The sequence below is a fragment of the Acipenser ruthenus genome, chromosome 29 (assembly GCF_902713425.1).
Source record: "Acipenser ruthenus chromosome 29, fAciRut3.2 maternal haplotype, whole genome shotgun sequence".
NCBI lineage: Eukaryota > Metazoa > Chordata > Actinopteri > Acipenseriformes > Acipenseridae > Acipenser > Acipenser ruthenus.
In genome coordinates, this window is record NC_081217.1 from 16,301,814 (window position 1) to 16,317,905 (window position 16,092).

The 16,092-nt window shown below is 40.3% G+C and overlaps 1 protein-coding gene across 3 annotated transcripts in view; it reads left to right on the forward strand.

The window, feature by feature from the left end:
* LOC117425621 (copine-8-like) overlaps positions 1–16,092 on the forward strand; it is a 158,958-nt gene that overhangs the window by 16,873 nt on the left and 125,993 nt on the right. For all 3 annotated transcript variants that reach the window (XM_059004003.1, XM_059004004.1, XM_034042739.2), the window contains exons 2-3: positions 14,207–14,247; positions 15,358–15,404. In XM_059004003.1, the coding sequence (XP_058859986.1) occupies positions 14,207–14,247; positions 15,358–15,404 (88 nt within the window). The remainder of the gene's footprint in view (positions 1–14,206; positions 14,248–15,357; positions 15,405–16,092) is intronic.

Sequence of the window (16,092 nt, forward strand, 5' to 3'; positions counted from 1 at the left end):
TGGTTGTTGCCTGAAAACCTATTTGTTTGTCTGGACTTTACAAGGCCTTTGTGATAAAATGTGCTGTTAAAACGTGTTTGTCTTGTGGGGAGAGATGCCACACAGTGGAAATAGGTTTCTCAAATTGTGTAAATGATCCTATCGGTGGTGAATTTACCTGATATGTGACACTAAACCAAGCTGCCATTTAAATCCCAACAGCTCAAAACAAACTCAGTGGGATCAACAATCTCAGTCAACCTTTTATTAAAAAAGAAATACACTTCAGGCAAAGTCGGATTGTGTTTACCATTTGTTAACATGAAAAAATCTATTAAAATAATAACAATAAAACATATAAAAATACATTGTATAGATCTTATGTTCAAAACCCTTTTTTCACACTGCAAATTGATACAATCCAGTCTATATTTTGAATTTATTTACACCAGAAATAAAACAAAATGAAAACACATACAAAAAAATGTTTCCCCTCAGTGTTCAAAGACCACCTCTGCTGCAGTGGACTCCCTGTGGATCATAAAACCTTCTGTAACACTAAAAAAATAACTGATACAGAAAGAAAACAGCTTGACAGGTGTTCCCGCAGAGCTGTCTTCTTTAGAACATGTTTGTCTCTCTCAGTTTTTTTTTGTATAACTGAAGATTTATGATCAGGTTTTGTGATGGATGCACCTGGATTCACTTGAAGTGCACCAGCGCATGAACAAGCCCTTATGGAAGCATAGATCATTATTACAAGACTAGACTCCATCAATACAAGTCGATTGCAGTTTGATGGCAGGTCCTGCTGCTGCTTATAACCCATTAGTCCTTGGAGAGAGAGCTCAGTGCCCTGTTCTCCCCAGTCAATAACATTCCTGTGCAGGTGTGGAAATGGGAGTATGGAGATATATTCTCAGCTCACTGAGCACCCCTGAGCTTTTATTTTATTTAGCTACAGTCGTCTCCGGCTAAGAGAACACCCATCGGGAAGCAAGCAAAGTGTTCTTATAGCCAAAGTGTTCTCTAAGACGGAGTTAGGCACCAGACACAATCTGAATCAATAAATATATAAATACATATGTATTACTAGACATGGCGCACATGCATTAACATATGAAATGAACTGATAAGAGCAAAACAAAAGGTGTGTATGTTAATAAACTATAATAATAAAGTAACAGACACACTAACATTAATAAAACTAAAGCAAAACAACACAGTCAAAAAGCTTAAATGGCTATGTACACTACTATGAAATTAGCTGCCGGTGTGTTTCGGTCTATCACAATGGCAGAGACAAAAATAATGTGTGTTACTTATGGTTAACTTAATTTTAATAAAACTAACGGTCAAACTAAATTAATACAGCACCCCTACACACGTTACAAAATGCAGCAGCAATATACAAGACATGCACATTATTTAACAGAATGGTGAAGCAACTAGAACGGGAAATGTCAAATTGCTCACTGCCTTGATTCAGGTTTTTTTCAAGAGCTCAAACAATTTCCAGCTATGTGTAGCAAGAGAAACAGCAGATTCTGCTATTGTTTACATGCCCTTTTGTAGCGATGAGGTGTACTCCTGGAAATCAGATTACAAAACAATTCAGTGATATGATGCTGGTTCTGGAAAGAATTTAATAAGCCAATCAGTGTCCCTCAAGACACTCTCGTAATGACAAGTCGCTTTTTTAAAAAACAGTAGTATATCCATTGTGAACGAATCGCTATCGGTGCCAAGAAGGTGTTCTTTCAAGCAAAGTTCCTGTTCCTTTAGCCGGAGCATTTACAATGGGAACAATCAGTTTCATCACAAGGGGGTTCCCTTAGGTGAAGTGTTCTCTTGGGAGGTGTTCCTATACATTGAGACTGCAGTACTAACAATAAGAACTATGCTCCATAAAGCAACCGTTACACTGTACTGTTAATCTGGGCTTAACATTACAGAGATATTCCTTTGCTCCAGAGAGCTGTGGCAGAGCTATATAGGATTGACGAGTCTGGGTGTGCAGAAAGTGCTGTAACGCTGCAGATCGGTGCTTCTCAAACTGTTTTGTTTGCCTACCACCTGAATTTTTTTTTTTCGGCAGGCCAGTAAACAGTATAGCTGACTGAAAAATAAGCACATGAAATCACTATAATACTAAGAATAACCATAGACCTACCTTTCTTTGTTTCAATGTGATGAGTGGGCCTGTTTCTGTGAGCAAAGTTATTTTAAAAAGTTTTAAAGACCGGTTCTAGTTTCATTTTATTTAACACGCAGAGAGACTGTTTTATTTTTAAATTGATAATTACAGCAGAAATTGATTTAGGTGAATTCATGATCAGTGAAGTTGCCATGCATCCATGAGGTAACCCCACAGTTGGAGCTACGAACCTCCAGTTAGTATAATCTTTATTTATAAAACGGAATGTTTGGATGCTGCGTGCTGATTGACTGCTGCTGATTTTTTACCCTGCAGTTAAATGAACGGCGGAACTTCTTTTTGCCGAAGCACAGTTCACTCAATACAATATCAATACACTACATATTCAAATCGCAATAAATACATATTGCTGTGAGAGGTTGTGGCAGGATGGCTCGCAGTGGTGAGGTGTGGTGATGTCACGGACCAGGAAGTAACTGAAACCAAAACAATGGATGGGTGGGTGAAGCTGAATGCTATGGCATTCAGCGTGGATTTATTAAATCAAATAAACAAAACAAAAGATGTAAACAATCAACAAACACAAAACAAAAAGGCACAAGGGCCAAACGAATAAACAAGTGCTGTTTAGCAGTCGTTCTTAAATGTGGTTATTTCTGCTCGCTCGCTCTCTCTTTCCACTCCCCGTACTCTCCTCTGTACACTCCCCCTTGCAGCATGGACAGCTGCCGGTTCTTATACTCAGGCTGAGGGGTTAACTAGCTGTTAATTATCTTATTACCCCTCGGCCACAGTCTGCACGCGTTTGGTAAGGATGCATGACTGTCAGCAAGTTAAATAATCAGTAGCTGATGAGTCATGCATCCTCACAAGGTTTTTAAATATAAATAATAAAAGACGCGGCGCTTTTATCTGCGCCGCAAACAAAAATACAAATAATAATACATAGAGGCGGGACACTCTGCCACAGAGGTCTTTTAAAGGTTTTAAACATGACTGACATTTCATTCGTTACATTTGACCTTTTCGGAGGCATGACAGTAGAATGGCTAGAATTACAAGCAAAACATCAGTTGAAAAAAAAGCAAGAGACGCAAAGATTTAACAAGTCAACAACTTAATGGAATCGAAGAAAACTAAAATTATTGGACAGCTGTTGTTTTTATTGATTTGATTAAACTAAGAAATGGCAATCGACTTAAAAACAGTTTGTCTTGAAAATGTAAACGGTCTGTTTGATAATTGTTTCAGTGCGCAATTCGTCTCAATTGCTCTATAAACAGTGCTGACATAGACTGTAATGATAGTTAATGACCAAGCATTAAAAATGCCAATAATATATTTTTGTACTGGCTTCTCCACGTCAGCGGTAGTAATGCGTGGATCGTGAACTTTGTCCTTGTCTTTTCTGTATCTTTTCATTATCAACAAAAATCCACGGACCACAGATTGTGAACCACTGCTGTAGATTATATGAAATGAATAATCATGTAATGCAGTGCAGAAATAATCACAAGTGAAAACTGTAATCCGATTTGGAAATGTTATTTTTATTTTCACTCAAATCCTGGTCTGGCAACCAAACAATAATCTTCCAGCAATACACCCCTGGTGTAAAGCTCGGCAGGAAAATGATAATAATGATTTGTAAAACAAAACAAATAATAACACGTTATCTGCTCCCACAATACTACTAACACAAATCACCAGTCCAGGTGTGTGCAGTAGTGCTCAAAGTGGGTGATAACAAATAACAGTGACTGTGGTGTTGTTGTTCCGGGTAGTGCTGGCCCAAGGCGACAGCTCCAGAGACGTGTTAGCCGTCTAGTGAATTCACAAACAAAAGACTAACAGTGCTACAAACAAACAAAACACTCACTTTTCAATTCTTTTTGGGATCTCTCCCGGTACTTCCAGTTCCGTGCTTCTCTGAACTAAGCGAAGGAAAAGATTTACGATTCTCCCCTTTATGCCACTCCGCATGACCCCTTGGTAAATGATTGCAGCTGCCTTTACTGTCTGCAGCTGCTACCTCGTTTCCCTTCTGGTTCCTGCAACGGAGTCTCGCCGCCTTCCAGACTGACCAACTTCCTGTACCAGGGAAAGAACTGTCAGGCCAGCCCATCCAAAGCCTTTCCCTTTCTCTGCTTAGCGTCCTTACAGGTAGGGAGGGAGATTTACAACCAAAACTCATTGTATTTCTGTCACAGTTATTAACATTTCATGGGGCATAATCTTGAGACTAATATATTAAAGTAACTACATGGTAACACCACGGCACTTGTCAGAGCATTAACCTTTAATAGTTATCAAGTTCTTACCATGTTATTACATGATTGATTGTTAGCACATTCTTACCATGTTATTACATTAATGGTAGTTGTCACGTTCTTACCGTGTTATTACATGCTTGATAATTATCACATTATCACAATGTTATTACATGATTGGTAGTTTCCACATTCTTACCATGTTATTACACGTCTATGCATGCCCTGCAATCTAAAGTGATACAGACAAGGCAAATCAACCTCACTCTTTAGGATCCTTGCAGTCAAGGTGGAGCCACTTTGTTCAAATCCCATTAATGTATTGGAAAGAACCCCTTATCCTTCAGGTAACACTAAATCAGCCGGAGCAATGCAAACATTATCATAGCTATTAAACCACTATGTTTACCCTATGATGCAAAGAATCACAGCAGCACACTGTGGTGTATTGTTCCTTTCCATTGTATTTTTGTATCCAATCTAAGTCACTGACATGTAAAGTCACAGAACGGTGCACACAAAATGCTACTGCGCCAGACAGACCATGCCCTGGTTTTGTATTCCTCTTGTTAATTTGATGCTTTTCACTCTACGATTTGTTACCTCACCTATATTTTTGTAACGTTTTTTTTTTGTTTGTTTCTTGTCTTTTGTTTTCACAAACCACTGGCAGTGACCATCAGCCTTCATCAGTGGGGGCATCATGTATTAGATGCGTGTAAAGGTCTGTGCGCTCCCTAATTCCCTACTAATAACCATATGCCGAGGTTATGTAGTTGTTGTAATATCTGTTGACACATTGCAATTATGGTCCCGTGGATATTATAATGCCAGCTAGCAGATTGGATTAAATCCACAGAAAGGCGTTCATAGAGCTTTTAGCTCACCAGTTATCACACACTTTCCAATTTTAGATACCAAGCTGCAGTGTTATTATTCTGTGATGTTTAACCTATTGGAATGCTGCTTGAAACAACAGGCCCTTCTCACAAAAGCCATTGTGGTTTTTCAAATGTCTGTTTGGTGGGGGGAGGGTGTATTTTTGAAGCTTGTATTGTTGATGAAGCCTGGAAAAAAAGCTTGTTAATGTGCATGTTAAACTAAATAATTACAACATTCATTAAATTCATTGTTGTCAACTGTTGCCTGGCAAGACATATCCTCATAATGCATGCTCTCTTAGTCAAGGAGAGGAAACCCTGCACGCTGTAATAAGAATGGATGCTTGGGCAGTAGTGGGGACCCTGTATGCTGTAATCAGAATGGATATGAAGGCAGTAGAGTGGGGACCCTGCATGCTGTAACCAGAATGGATGTGAGGGCAGTAGTGGGGTCCCTGCATGCTGTAACCAGAATGGATGTGAGGGCAGTAGTGGGGTCCCTGCATGCTGTAACCAGAATGGATGTGAGAGCAGTAGTGGGGTCCCTGCATGCTGTAACCAGAAGGGATGTGAGGGCAGTAGTGGGGTCCCTGTATGCTGTAACCAGAATGGATGTGAGGGCAGTAGTGGGGTCCCTGCATGCTGTAACCAGAATGGATGTGAGGGCAGTAGTGGGGTCCCTGCATGCTGTAACCAGAATGGATGCGAGAGGAGTAGAGTGGCGGTAGCATGGCAGAGAGAGCTGAGATGTGACGGATTCTGATTTTGTAACATATATCTTGTGACATGTATACCTCTTTTCCACTGTACAAGCGAGCCGCGCAGGGGTCGCAGTGAGCCCTCACGGTGTGGTTAAGGAGAGTCTGGGTTGTTTTTCCACTGCAGAGCCGAGCCGTGCTACTGATGTCACACGCAACAAAAGACAGTTGTTATGAATTATTGTTATTAATTAACTCAGTTTGAAAAAAAATGTGCAAACAAATGGTGTTCAAAAATGAACAGACCAACGGTACAGCTGTATCTTGTATTGCTATATTTTGTAAATATATTTAGGAATTTCTTTAGAATCCACAAATTGTACTGATTATATCGACTTAATAAAGTTCAATTAGTTCTGTTGAAGGGAAAAAAGATTTGCCAAAAATATCCCGTTTAAGGATAGTTGTTGTTTCTAGAGTTGTTTTTTCTTTGGGTGCTTAAAAAAAGAAGCTGTGCAAGCACAACGAGAGCCGTAGTTGTAGGTATGGTACAGCTGGATTTTGTTTTACCATATTTTTGTAAATAAGTTTAGAATTGTTTTATTTTCTGCATTTTTTTTATATTAATATAATAAAGGTTAAGGAGGAGAAATTTGGTAGAATTGTGTGTTTTTGAGTGTGTGTGTTAACCATACCAACGATTCATGTCCATTTGCTTCAAATCGTCTCTAATTTCTGACGCACGACTCCAGATGTTCCTGAACACTTCTATCTGCCCACAGAGAAACTAGAGCCTGCACTTCCTCAGTGTCCCAAGGCTGTACTTTTCTCTCCTCACACTGCCCGACATGTTTGTTGTTTGTCTTTGTGGACTGTACTGACTGATGCAGCGTAATGATGAAAATCCTTAACCCTGCCCCTGGCTCGGCTCGGCTCGGCTCGCAGCCGGATTCAGATGTCTTATGAGGCTGGAGTTTCACGGTTTGGTTCTCGCTCAGTAGCGTACCGCACCGAGCCCTCACGGGTCAGATGTGCCAGTGGAGAAGGGGTAATAGTGTAAATATAACTGGCTTTAGGTCCAGCACAGGCCGCTGTAAACATGTTTAATTGTGATTCTGATTGTATGCTGAGGCTCGGGTTGGCTAGTTTGATTCAATAAGCTTTACTTGTAGACAAGACATATCGGTAACAAGGAGATTCAGCTTGCATGAACTCTGTATATCAGTAAAGAGGAGATTCAGCTTGCATCAACTCTGTATATCAGCAAAGAGGAGATTCAGCTTGCATGAACTCTGTATATCAGTAAAGAGGAGATTCAGCTTGCATGAACTCTGTATATCAGTAAAGAGGAGATTCAGCTTGCATGAACTCTGTATATCAGTAAAGAGGAGATTCAGCTTGCATGAACTCTGTATATCAGTAAAGAGGAGATTCAGCTTGCATGAACTCTGTATATCAGTAAAGAGGAGATTCAGCTTGCATGAACTCTGTATATCAGTAAAGAGGAGATTCAGCATGCATCAACTCTGTACAATGTGGCTAGAGGCTTGGGATCATCGTGGTATTTACTGGTATAGCTGTCATCTTTTATTATGCTAATTGAAAGCTAATGTGTGCACACTACAACAATGCTGCTTACGAGTGAAAGGGCAAGGGAATAATGGCATCATGCCTTGAGATTCAAAGATGTATCAATGAGCCTTATAGCTCAAATTAAACATTTTATTGAAAAGTGAATGTGTTTTATTCTAACTAAAATTAATTTGCATTAGCAAAGGGCCTATTTCTAATTAAAATAAAACAGCTTTATTTGAACATAATGTATTAGCACTCTTCGCCCAAAAGAATATAATAATACTGTTAGAAGGAATATTTAATCTGTAATACAGAGTACAAAAACATCTTCAGGTCCTTGGGAGGAATGATCTGAGGTGTGTTTGCACATATAACTTTGTGCACTGAAGTTCTTTTAATGCACTCTGCCAATCACAACACAAGCGCCTCCTGGAGTGCTTAATAAGAATGTTTAAAAGTGTGTGTGTGAGGCTGAAGGGAGGACCTTTCATTTCATAAGGTACCGGGTGGATGGGTACTTATTATCAGGACCATCACTGTGCAGTGCAGCTGTAGAGAGCTGCTTAATTATAGATCTGCTGAGATCGCAGAGGAGAGAAAGCACTCACTCAGGGAAAAACTATGAGCGGGAGCAGAGCTGGCTTAAGAAATCATTAAAATGAGTTAGAGGTGGCCAGTGAGCGGGCTCAGTTTATATAGATCCTCAAAACCACACAGAATCGTAATGCATTTGTTATGATGTTACGGTACACGGTAGAGCACATATCACTGTGAATAGGGTGTGGAGCCACCACGGGCAGACAAGACAGCAATGCTTTGTTCTGGAGGGATACCTTTCATTCCTTCAGGGAGGGCTTAGGTGGAAGTCTGTGGTGATGTTTGTTTTCCACACAGTGAGCACTTCATCCCCCTTGAATAGCACTGCAGCAGGACAGGTATTCCTTGAGAATACAGGTCCAGAAGAAGCATTTACTCCTGCTTTTATTGAAGCCCTCTGAGCTGTAATGAAAGGTTGATCCATAAATAATGTTACAAGGCTTTGTCAAAGACTGGCACATAGGGCTGGTAGAGTAACCCAAGAACAGGGGGAGGTTTTGGGGGAGGGGAAATACAGCTCAGAGTCACATTATAGGCTGTCAGCTGCAATGTGGCAGAACCGTAGCATTCTGTCCTTCTCTTAAGAGACTAAACGAAAACTCTTTGTAAACAGGCACGAGGGCCAAAATAAACAGTTTAAACAAAACAATATACTCTTGTAGGCTGGACATTCGCCTTCAGATACCAAACAAAGCACAGTTCAACAAACAGGCCAAAAACACACCTAACTCCCTTCCCAAACAAAGGACTTCTGCTCCTTTATACAGATGGTCATTCCCCAATCAGCACTCAGTTACCTAATTGGGGAATGGCCACACCTGTGATTGTTGGCAAGGACAGAATCAACCCCATATCCTGCCAGCCTTAAATTCCCTCACACACCGTTCACATAAGCAGGGCTCCTGCCCTACCACATCGGTGAAACAGGCTCTGCAGAGACACAGGAAGCTTTTTATAAACCACTGAAATACAGTTCATCTCTGAAGTATCTCTAAAGCCGACTGCAGACCTGTGTTCCATGTGTTTCATGCACTTAATGTAACCTCTTCCTCTTTGGGAATCTATTCCAGTATGCAGTGATTATTATTTATTATTATTTATTTCTTAGCAGACGCCCTTATCCAGGGCGACTTACAATCATAAGCAAATACATTAAGTGTTACAATACAAGTAATACAATAAGAGCAAGAAATACAATAACTTTTGTTCAAGCAAAGTACAAGTGTGACAAACCACAATTCAATAATACAGCAGATAATAGTGATAGTTACATCAGGATATGATTAAATACAAAATACTACAGGTTAAACACTTGGCAGATTACAGTATTCTGAAGTACAGGATTAAATGCAGTAAAATAGGGGGCAGAGAAGAGCAAAATAAAGCACATTTAAATGAAGGGTGATAGTGTCCCAGGATACAAACAGAGGAGTTCTACAGGTGCTGTTTGAAGAGGTGAGTCTTAAGGAGGCACCGGAATGTGGTCAGGGACTGGGCAGTCCTGACATCTGTAGGAAGGTCATTCCACCACTGCGGAGCAAGGGTGGAGAAGGAGCGGGCTCGGGAGGCAGGGGAGTGTAGCGGAGGTAGAGCCAGTCTTCTAGTGCAGGCGGAGCGGAGAGGTCGAGTGGGGGTGTAGGGAGAGATGAGGGTCTGGAGGTAGCTGGGTGCAGTCTGGTCAAGGCATCTGTAGGCTTGTACAAGAGTCTTGAACTGGTTGCGAGCGGTGATCGGGAGCCAGTGGAGTGAGCGGAGTAGTGGAGTAGCGTGGGCGAAGCGAGGCAGAGAGAACACCAGGTGGGCAGCAGAGTTCCGGATGAGCTGGAGCGGACGGGTGGCGGACGTATGCAGTATGCAGTGATGCACTTCATGTAGCCTCTTCCTCTTTGGGAATCTATTCCAGGATGCAGTGATGCACTTCATGTAGCCTCTTCCTCTTTGGGAATCTATTCCAGTATGCCGTGATGCACTTCATGTAGCCTCTTCCTCTTTGGGAATCTATTCCAGTATGCCGTGATGCACTTCATGTAGCCTCTTCCTCTTTGGGAATCTATTCCAGTATGCCGTGATGCACTTCATGTAGCCTCTTCCTCTTTGGGAATCTATTCCAGTATGCAGTGATGCACTTCATGTAACCCCCCCCCCCCTTCCATGATCAAATAACAGAGAGCAGAAATTGGTACATTTTGCAGAATTCATGTCAGGGGGAGTTGAATTAAAAGAATGCTGTACATTAAAGATGAATAACGAAACAAGCAATCTCGAGACAATGGTGTTTGCTTTGTGAGTTCAGCGAAAGCTCATTTATCAGTTTCCCCTGAGCTGCAAGTACCGATTTCAATAATGAGCTTGCTTCCAGGAGATTCAGAAGGATTTCATTCTGTATGCAAATATCTTCAAGTAGCAATGTCACAATAAATTGAAATGGTGCTGGTGCAATATCTGGCAAACCTCTTTAGAACACAGACCCTCTACTCATCAAGTTATTATTGTGATGTAATGACCCTGCTAACCTGCAAGGGAACAGGTGAGACAGCAGGAGGCAAGATCGTTGGGCTCTGTGTACTTTAGAAATACAGCAGAATACACTTTTCTCAAAGTTGTTTACTCCAAATTAGCAAGATTTGTATCTAAAAAAAACTCCATTACAAACGAAAAAGACAAAACTTAAGACTATTTAGACGTTGGTCAGTTAAAAGTCTGAGTTGTTTCTATCTGGTCTGGTAACTTCATTGGGTGTGTTTCTCCTTTCTGATGATTTGGAGTAAACAGCTTTGAGAATTTAGACCCAGATGTTTTCTTATAGCACAGTACTCGTATTTTCCCTGCCTATGTGCATCTGATTATTATTATTATTTTTTTATTATCCATTGTAATAAAAGGGCTGGGGGTTGACAGTTAAGATGTTCCAGTGCCAATCCAGGATGATGTGTTATTCCTACCTCACAACCCTTAAGAAAGATCTGCCAGGACTCATTAAAGGAGAGTACAGTCTCTGGATCACAGCACGTCCTCTCCTGTTCTGAACTGAACCAGATTGGAATGGAAGACCCACAGCACGGAACCCAAATGCTTTTTGGCATTTCATTTGCACACGTTCATGATATCTGACAATCTGTCAGGTTCTGCTAAGAACAATAGAAACCATGAATCAGACTGAGCAGAGGCATCAAGCTTCTGTTTAGAAAAAAAAGTAAATGAAGAAGAAACGAATTGCTCCCTGCAGGGTCGGTTGCATTAGCAGCAGAATGAGATCCTTGATGGAAATCCAAGACCTTGGCAGGGTTGCAGGATGCAGACAAGATGAGAAATCTTGACAACTGTTCGATAAACCAAAAAATAAACATCTTTTGGTGCATTCCCCAAATCCTCTTAGTCCCTGCAAATGACTGCTGAGTTCCTTCCCATTGTACTCTCAAGGATAAGAGAACACCTTTCATCTGACAGCTCATTTCTAGCAGTCTTTACCAAGTCCCCTCTGTGGAGATTACAACACAGCACAGCCCTCTACTGTACATTCAATCTAGCTGTATTATAATTATTGCTCACATTTTCTTTATCGGGAATGTCATAGTAATTACATTAGGAGGCTGTGTGGTCCAGTGGTTAAAGAAAAGGGCTTGTAACCAGGAGGTCCCTGGTTCAAATCCCACCTCAGCTACTGACTCATTGTGTGACCCTGAGCAAGTCACTTGACCTCCTTGTGCTCCGTCTTTTGGGTGAGAAGTAGTTGTAAGTGACTCTGCAGCTGATGCATAGTTCACACACCCTAGTCTCTGTAAGTCGCCTTGGATAAAGGTGTCTGCTAAATAAACAAATAATAAAATAAATAATGATTCTGCAGTAATAATGAGATTATCTGACTAAATCGATTTTTTTCCTAACACCCCCTGGTCCCAATAAGTTTTGGATAATAGATGTTTAAGCGCAGATCACAAACTGCAGTTCTAATACCCAACTGGCAAAGTGCCACTACACTGTGGAGTAATAGAGCCATTATAACTGTTAGAGGAGCTTTGTATTGGCAGGGTTGAGAGTCATGAATCACAAGGCTTTGGATTCATTTAAAGTTCAGAGCGATCCTTCAGAGACAGGCTTCTGAGACTGTGTATCCAGAACTGAATAAAATAGCATGAGTTATTATTGGGTCACAAATGAAGATAAAATAAGACAGTATCTGACCTGCAATCTTGGCTCTTGTCTTCCTTTTTAAAAATCTTTTTTATCTTGTTTTTCTGTATTAATCCACAGTACAATGTCCCTGTGTATTGTGATGTTTATAGAAAGTGTTTTTTTGTTCTTGAGCTCGATATTTCCTGCAGTCTTTTGTTTTCATTGACTTGGTATTGGTATGCTTTACTTTGCTGCACGTGACAGGGGTTGGATGGCTCCTGCTATGCTGTCAGTTCAAAGACTGACTTCAGTGTCTGCTGCTTCACTGTGGAAACACTGCGTTTTCTCAGATGAGATGAGTGGATTGCACATGCATCTATTGCTCAATGGCACTTGAAATCAACACCTACACATTCTCTCAACAGCAATCCATGGACTAGCACAACACTGTACAACTGGTTGTGTACCATCAATCAGCAATCAGTAAAGGTCAAGCCATGAGTGGATTCAAGTCAACCAGGCTGTGCTTATGCTCGCTGTTTGCAATCCCACTGAAGTAGGCTCTCAGGTGACAGAGAAAATATCAAAGACACTTGGATCTGCCCTTTTACCAATGGTGTTCTGCCCTGTCGTGTCATTCAGAGAAACAGAGGCTGGTAATTACGAACAAAAGCTAGCATTAGCATTAGAATTGATTGCTTCTTAAATTCAATCTGCGTTTTTTTCTGATTAAATTAACATAACTGGCAAGTTCGTGCTTTAAGAGAGCACCCTTTATATTGCATTATAAAGAAGTCTGACAATGTGATGTTGACTTGGAACCTTCTCTCGTGATATGCCCCTTCTGACAGTTTCATAAAACTTATCTTTCAACCCTTTTGTGCAGTCAGTTATTTAAACAATGTAAAAACTGTACAGAGTGTACAATGAATAAAGACTTGTCCTGGTGCCTGCACTCTGTGGAGACCAGTGCAAGTGCCTGGAACTTGGTGTATTGTAGAGCCAGTAGTTCCTTAACTGAGATTTGCATGCATACTTACAGTATACTGGTACTTGCACAGCAAGTGTGCAAATAAAAATACAAGCGCAGAGTCTTTTTGTGCAAAAAACAAGGCTAGGGTGTTTAATAATGAACCGGCATATCCTTGAATCAGTAAGTAGGTGTACCATTGCAATTCAATACAAAAACACACTTTTTTATTGTTAGTTTATAGTATCATGCAATTTCTATAACCTTTATAGAAAGACTGGAGAGCTCCTTTCCTTGGGAAAGCATCTTGTGACACTGCTTGCACTCCCCCTCCTCTGTGGCTAACAAGACTTTGAACCCACACCCTCAGATACAGCACTTATGCATGGCGCCCTCAGATACAGTACCCATGCATGGCGCTCTCAGATACAGCACTCATGCATGGTGCCCTCAGATACAGCACTTATGCATGGTGCCCTCAGATACAGCACTTATGCATGGCGCCCTCAGATACAGCACTTGTGCATGGCTCCCTCAGATACAGCACTTGTGCATGGCTCCCTCAGATACAGCACTTATGCATGGTGCCCTCAGATACAGCACTTATGCATGGCTCCCTCAGATACAGCACTTATGCATGGTGCCCTCACATACAGCGCTTGTTTATAGTGCTTTCCAGCTATTTTAATAAATGTTTTTTGCAGCTGCCACTTCAGAGATGGAAGATGTCTGCTCAGTAATGTTTTTTTTCTTCTCTCTCCTATATCTTGTTGCTGTCACCAGCTAGAAGAAATGATTAAACTCAGTCTAGCAGTTTGCCAGTGACAATTCAGCATGGCTTATATTCTATTTGTACTTTCTAACATAAACAATAAAGTGTGAAAATACAGTCCATTTCTCTCACAAGTGTGTTAGCACAGAATTTAATTTGTATTTTAACAAGGCTTATTTTTTGTCTTTTCCAGGAATCTTTTAGATAAAGATACATTCTCCAAATCAGACCCACGTGAGTATTATTATTATTATTATTATTATTATTATTATTATTATTATTATTATTATTATTATTATTATTATTAATAATAATAATAGTAGTATTATTAAATCCCATATGATATTGAATTGAAGCAGTTTAATAAAAGTGCCAATGTTGTCATACTTTATTATATTTAACTTTGATTAATGAATGACCTGTTATAATTGTTAGCTAATGTGGTGGAAGCACATGGAATATTAGAACATAAGAACATAAGAAAGTTTACAAACGAGAGGAGGCCATTCAGCCCATCTTGCTCGTTTGGTTGTTAGTAGCTTATTAATCCCAGAATCTCATCAAGCAGCTTCTTGAATGATCCCAAGGTGTCAGCTTCAACAACATTACTGTCAGCTTCAACAACATTACAATATTGCAGCGATAACTCTGAGTTTCAAGCTTTTCAATTGAAAATCACAAGCATAAGGTCACTAGAACTTTCTTGCAGTTTCTTTACAATACTGTCCCTGGTACAAAGCCCTTGGTGACATAAGGTTTTGAAACCTGCATCCGCAGAGACTTTCACTCACACAGCACAGTGCATTTCTGCTGTGACTTGAATAGGGATTTGCACTCTAGAATACCCAGCCCTTTAGAGATATGCTTGTGAGTCCATCAGCAACTCCCAACCACTGCAAAGCACAACTGCAGCTGAAAAGGAACATGACATTTTGCAGACCTCTCTTTTCTTTCTTCTTCCATTTGACCTTAACACAGTGCTGGGTGGCCTTTCCCCTTCCCTCTGCACCTTGCACCCTGCTGGGTGTACACGCTAGCCTTTGGGACTGTCTTTAAGACACACAAAGTGATCCTTTTGTTTGTAAGCGATGCATGACTTTAGAGCCAGTACAATATCCCTAAGTCAATCTCATACCATTTAATCAATCAATTTAATATTGAACTATCCTCTTGTATACTGCATATTAGATGCTTTGCATTTTTTCTCTACATTTCTATTACAGCCTCCCTTGGAGCGCAGAAGCAAAAACAAGAGCACAACCAGCCTTCTACTGGTGCTTGTAGGCTTTTCTGTCACATCTCCCCATTAATCATTAACCATTTCTCCCATATTGTTTTTCACAGTCTGCGTCCTGTACATTCAAGGAGTTGAATCCAAGCAGTGGAGAGAGGTAAGAAAAAAAACAGACTCAAACAGTCCTCCCCTGATGACCAGTACCTGGGCAAATCTGCTTTGTAGCTTTAGTATAAAGATGTGTTGTAAATAAGGCTACGATTTTGGCAAAATAATTTTTAGGACATTTCCTGATTTCAGTGACCTCTATGACCAAATCATAGCCTTAGTTGTAAACAATCAAAAATGCATCTGTGCTGTAGAGTAATAATAACAACAACAGCTACAGCATTGCAGTGCTAAAGAGAATATGTCTCTAATTACACAGTAATTACAGTGAAATAGCTATGTAGTTACAATGATACAACATGTTTGATTGCAAACTAAAAATGTTTTCTGTTGTTTGAGTCTTGTAATTTCACTGTATTTGCAGATGTGGTTGTGTATTTGCAATCAATTACACATGCAATTGCTGTGCAATTACTATGCAATTACGGTATAGTTAGAGGCATTTAATGTAAAGTAATTAATCATCGTCAAAACATTTAATAACGCAATAAACTACATTTATATGATGAGTGAAATATGGATCTTAAACTGATATGTGACTGAGATGTTGATGCTCCCCATGCTGTTCCCATGTAATCTATATTTACAGTACATCCCAGATCCCAGGATCATGCATATCTGTGTATTACAATACTTTCACTTTGCTTTATGACATGCTGACATATTCCCATAGTATT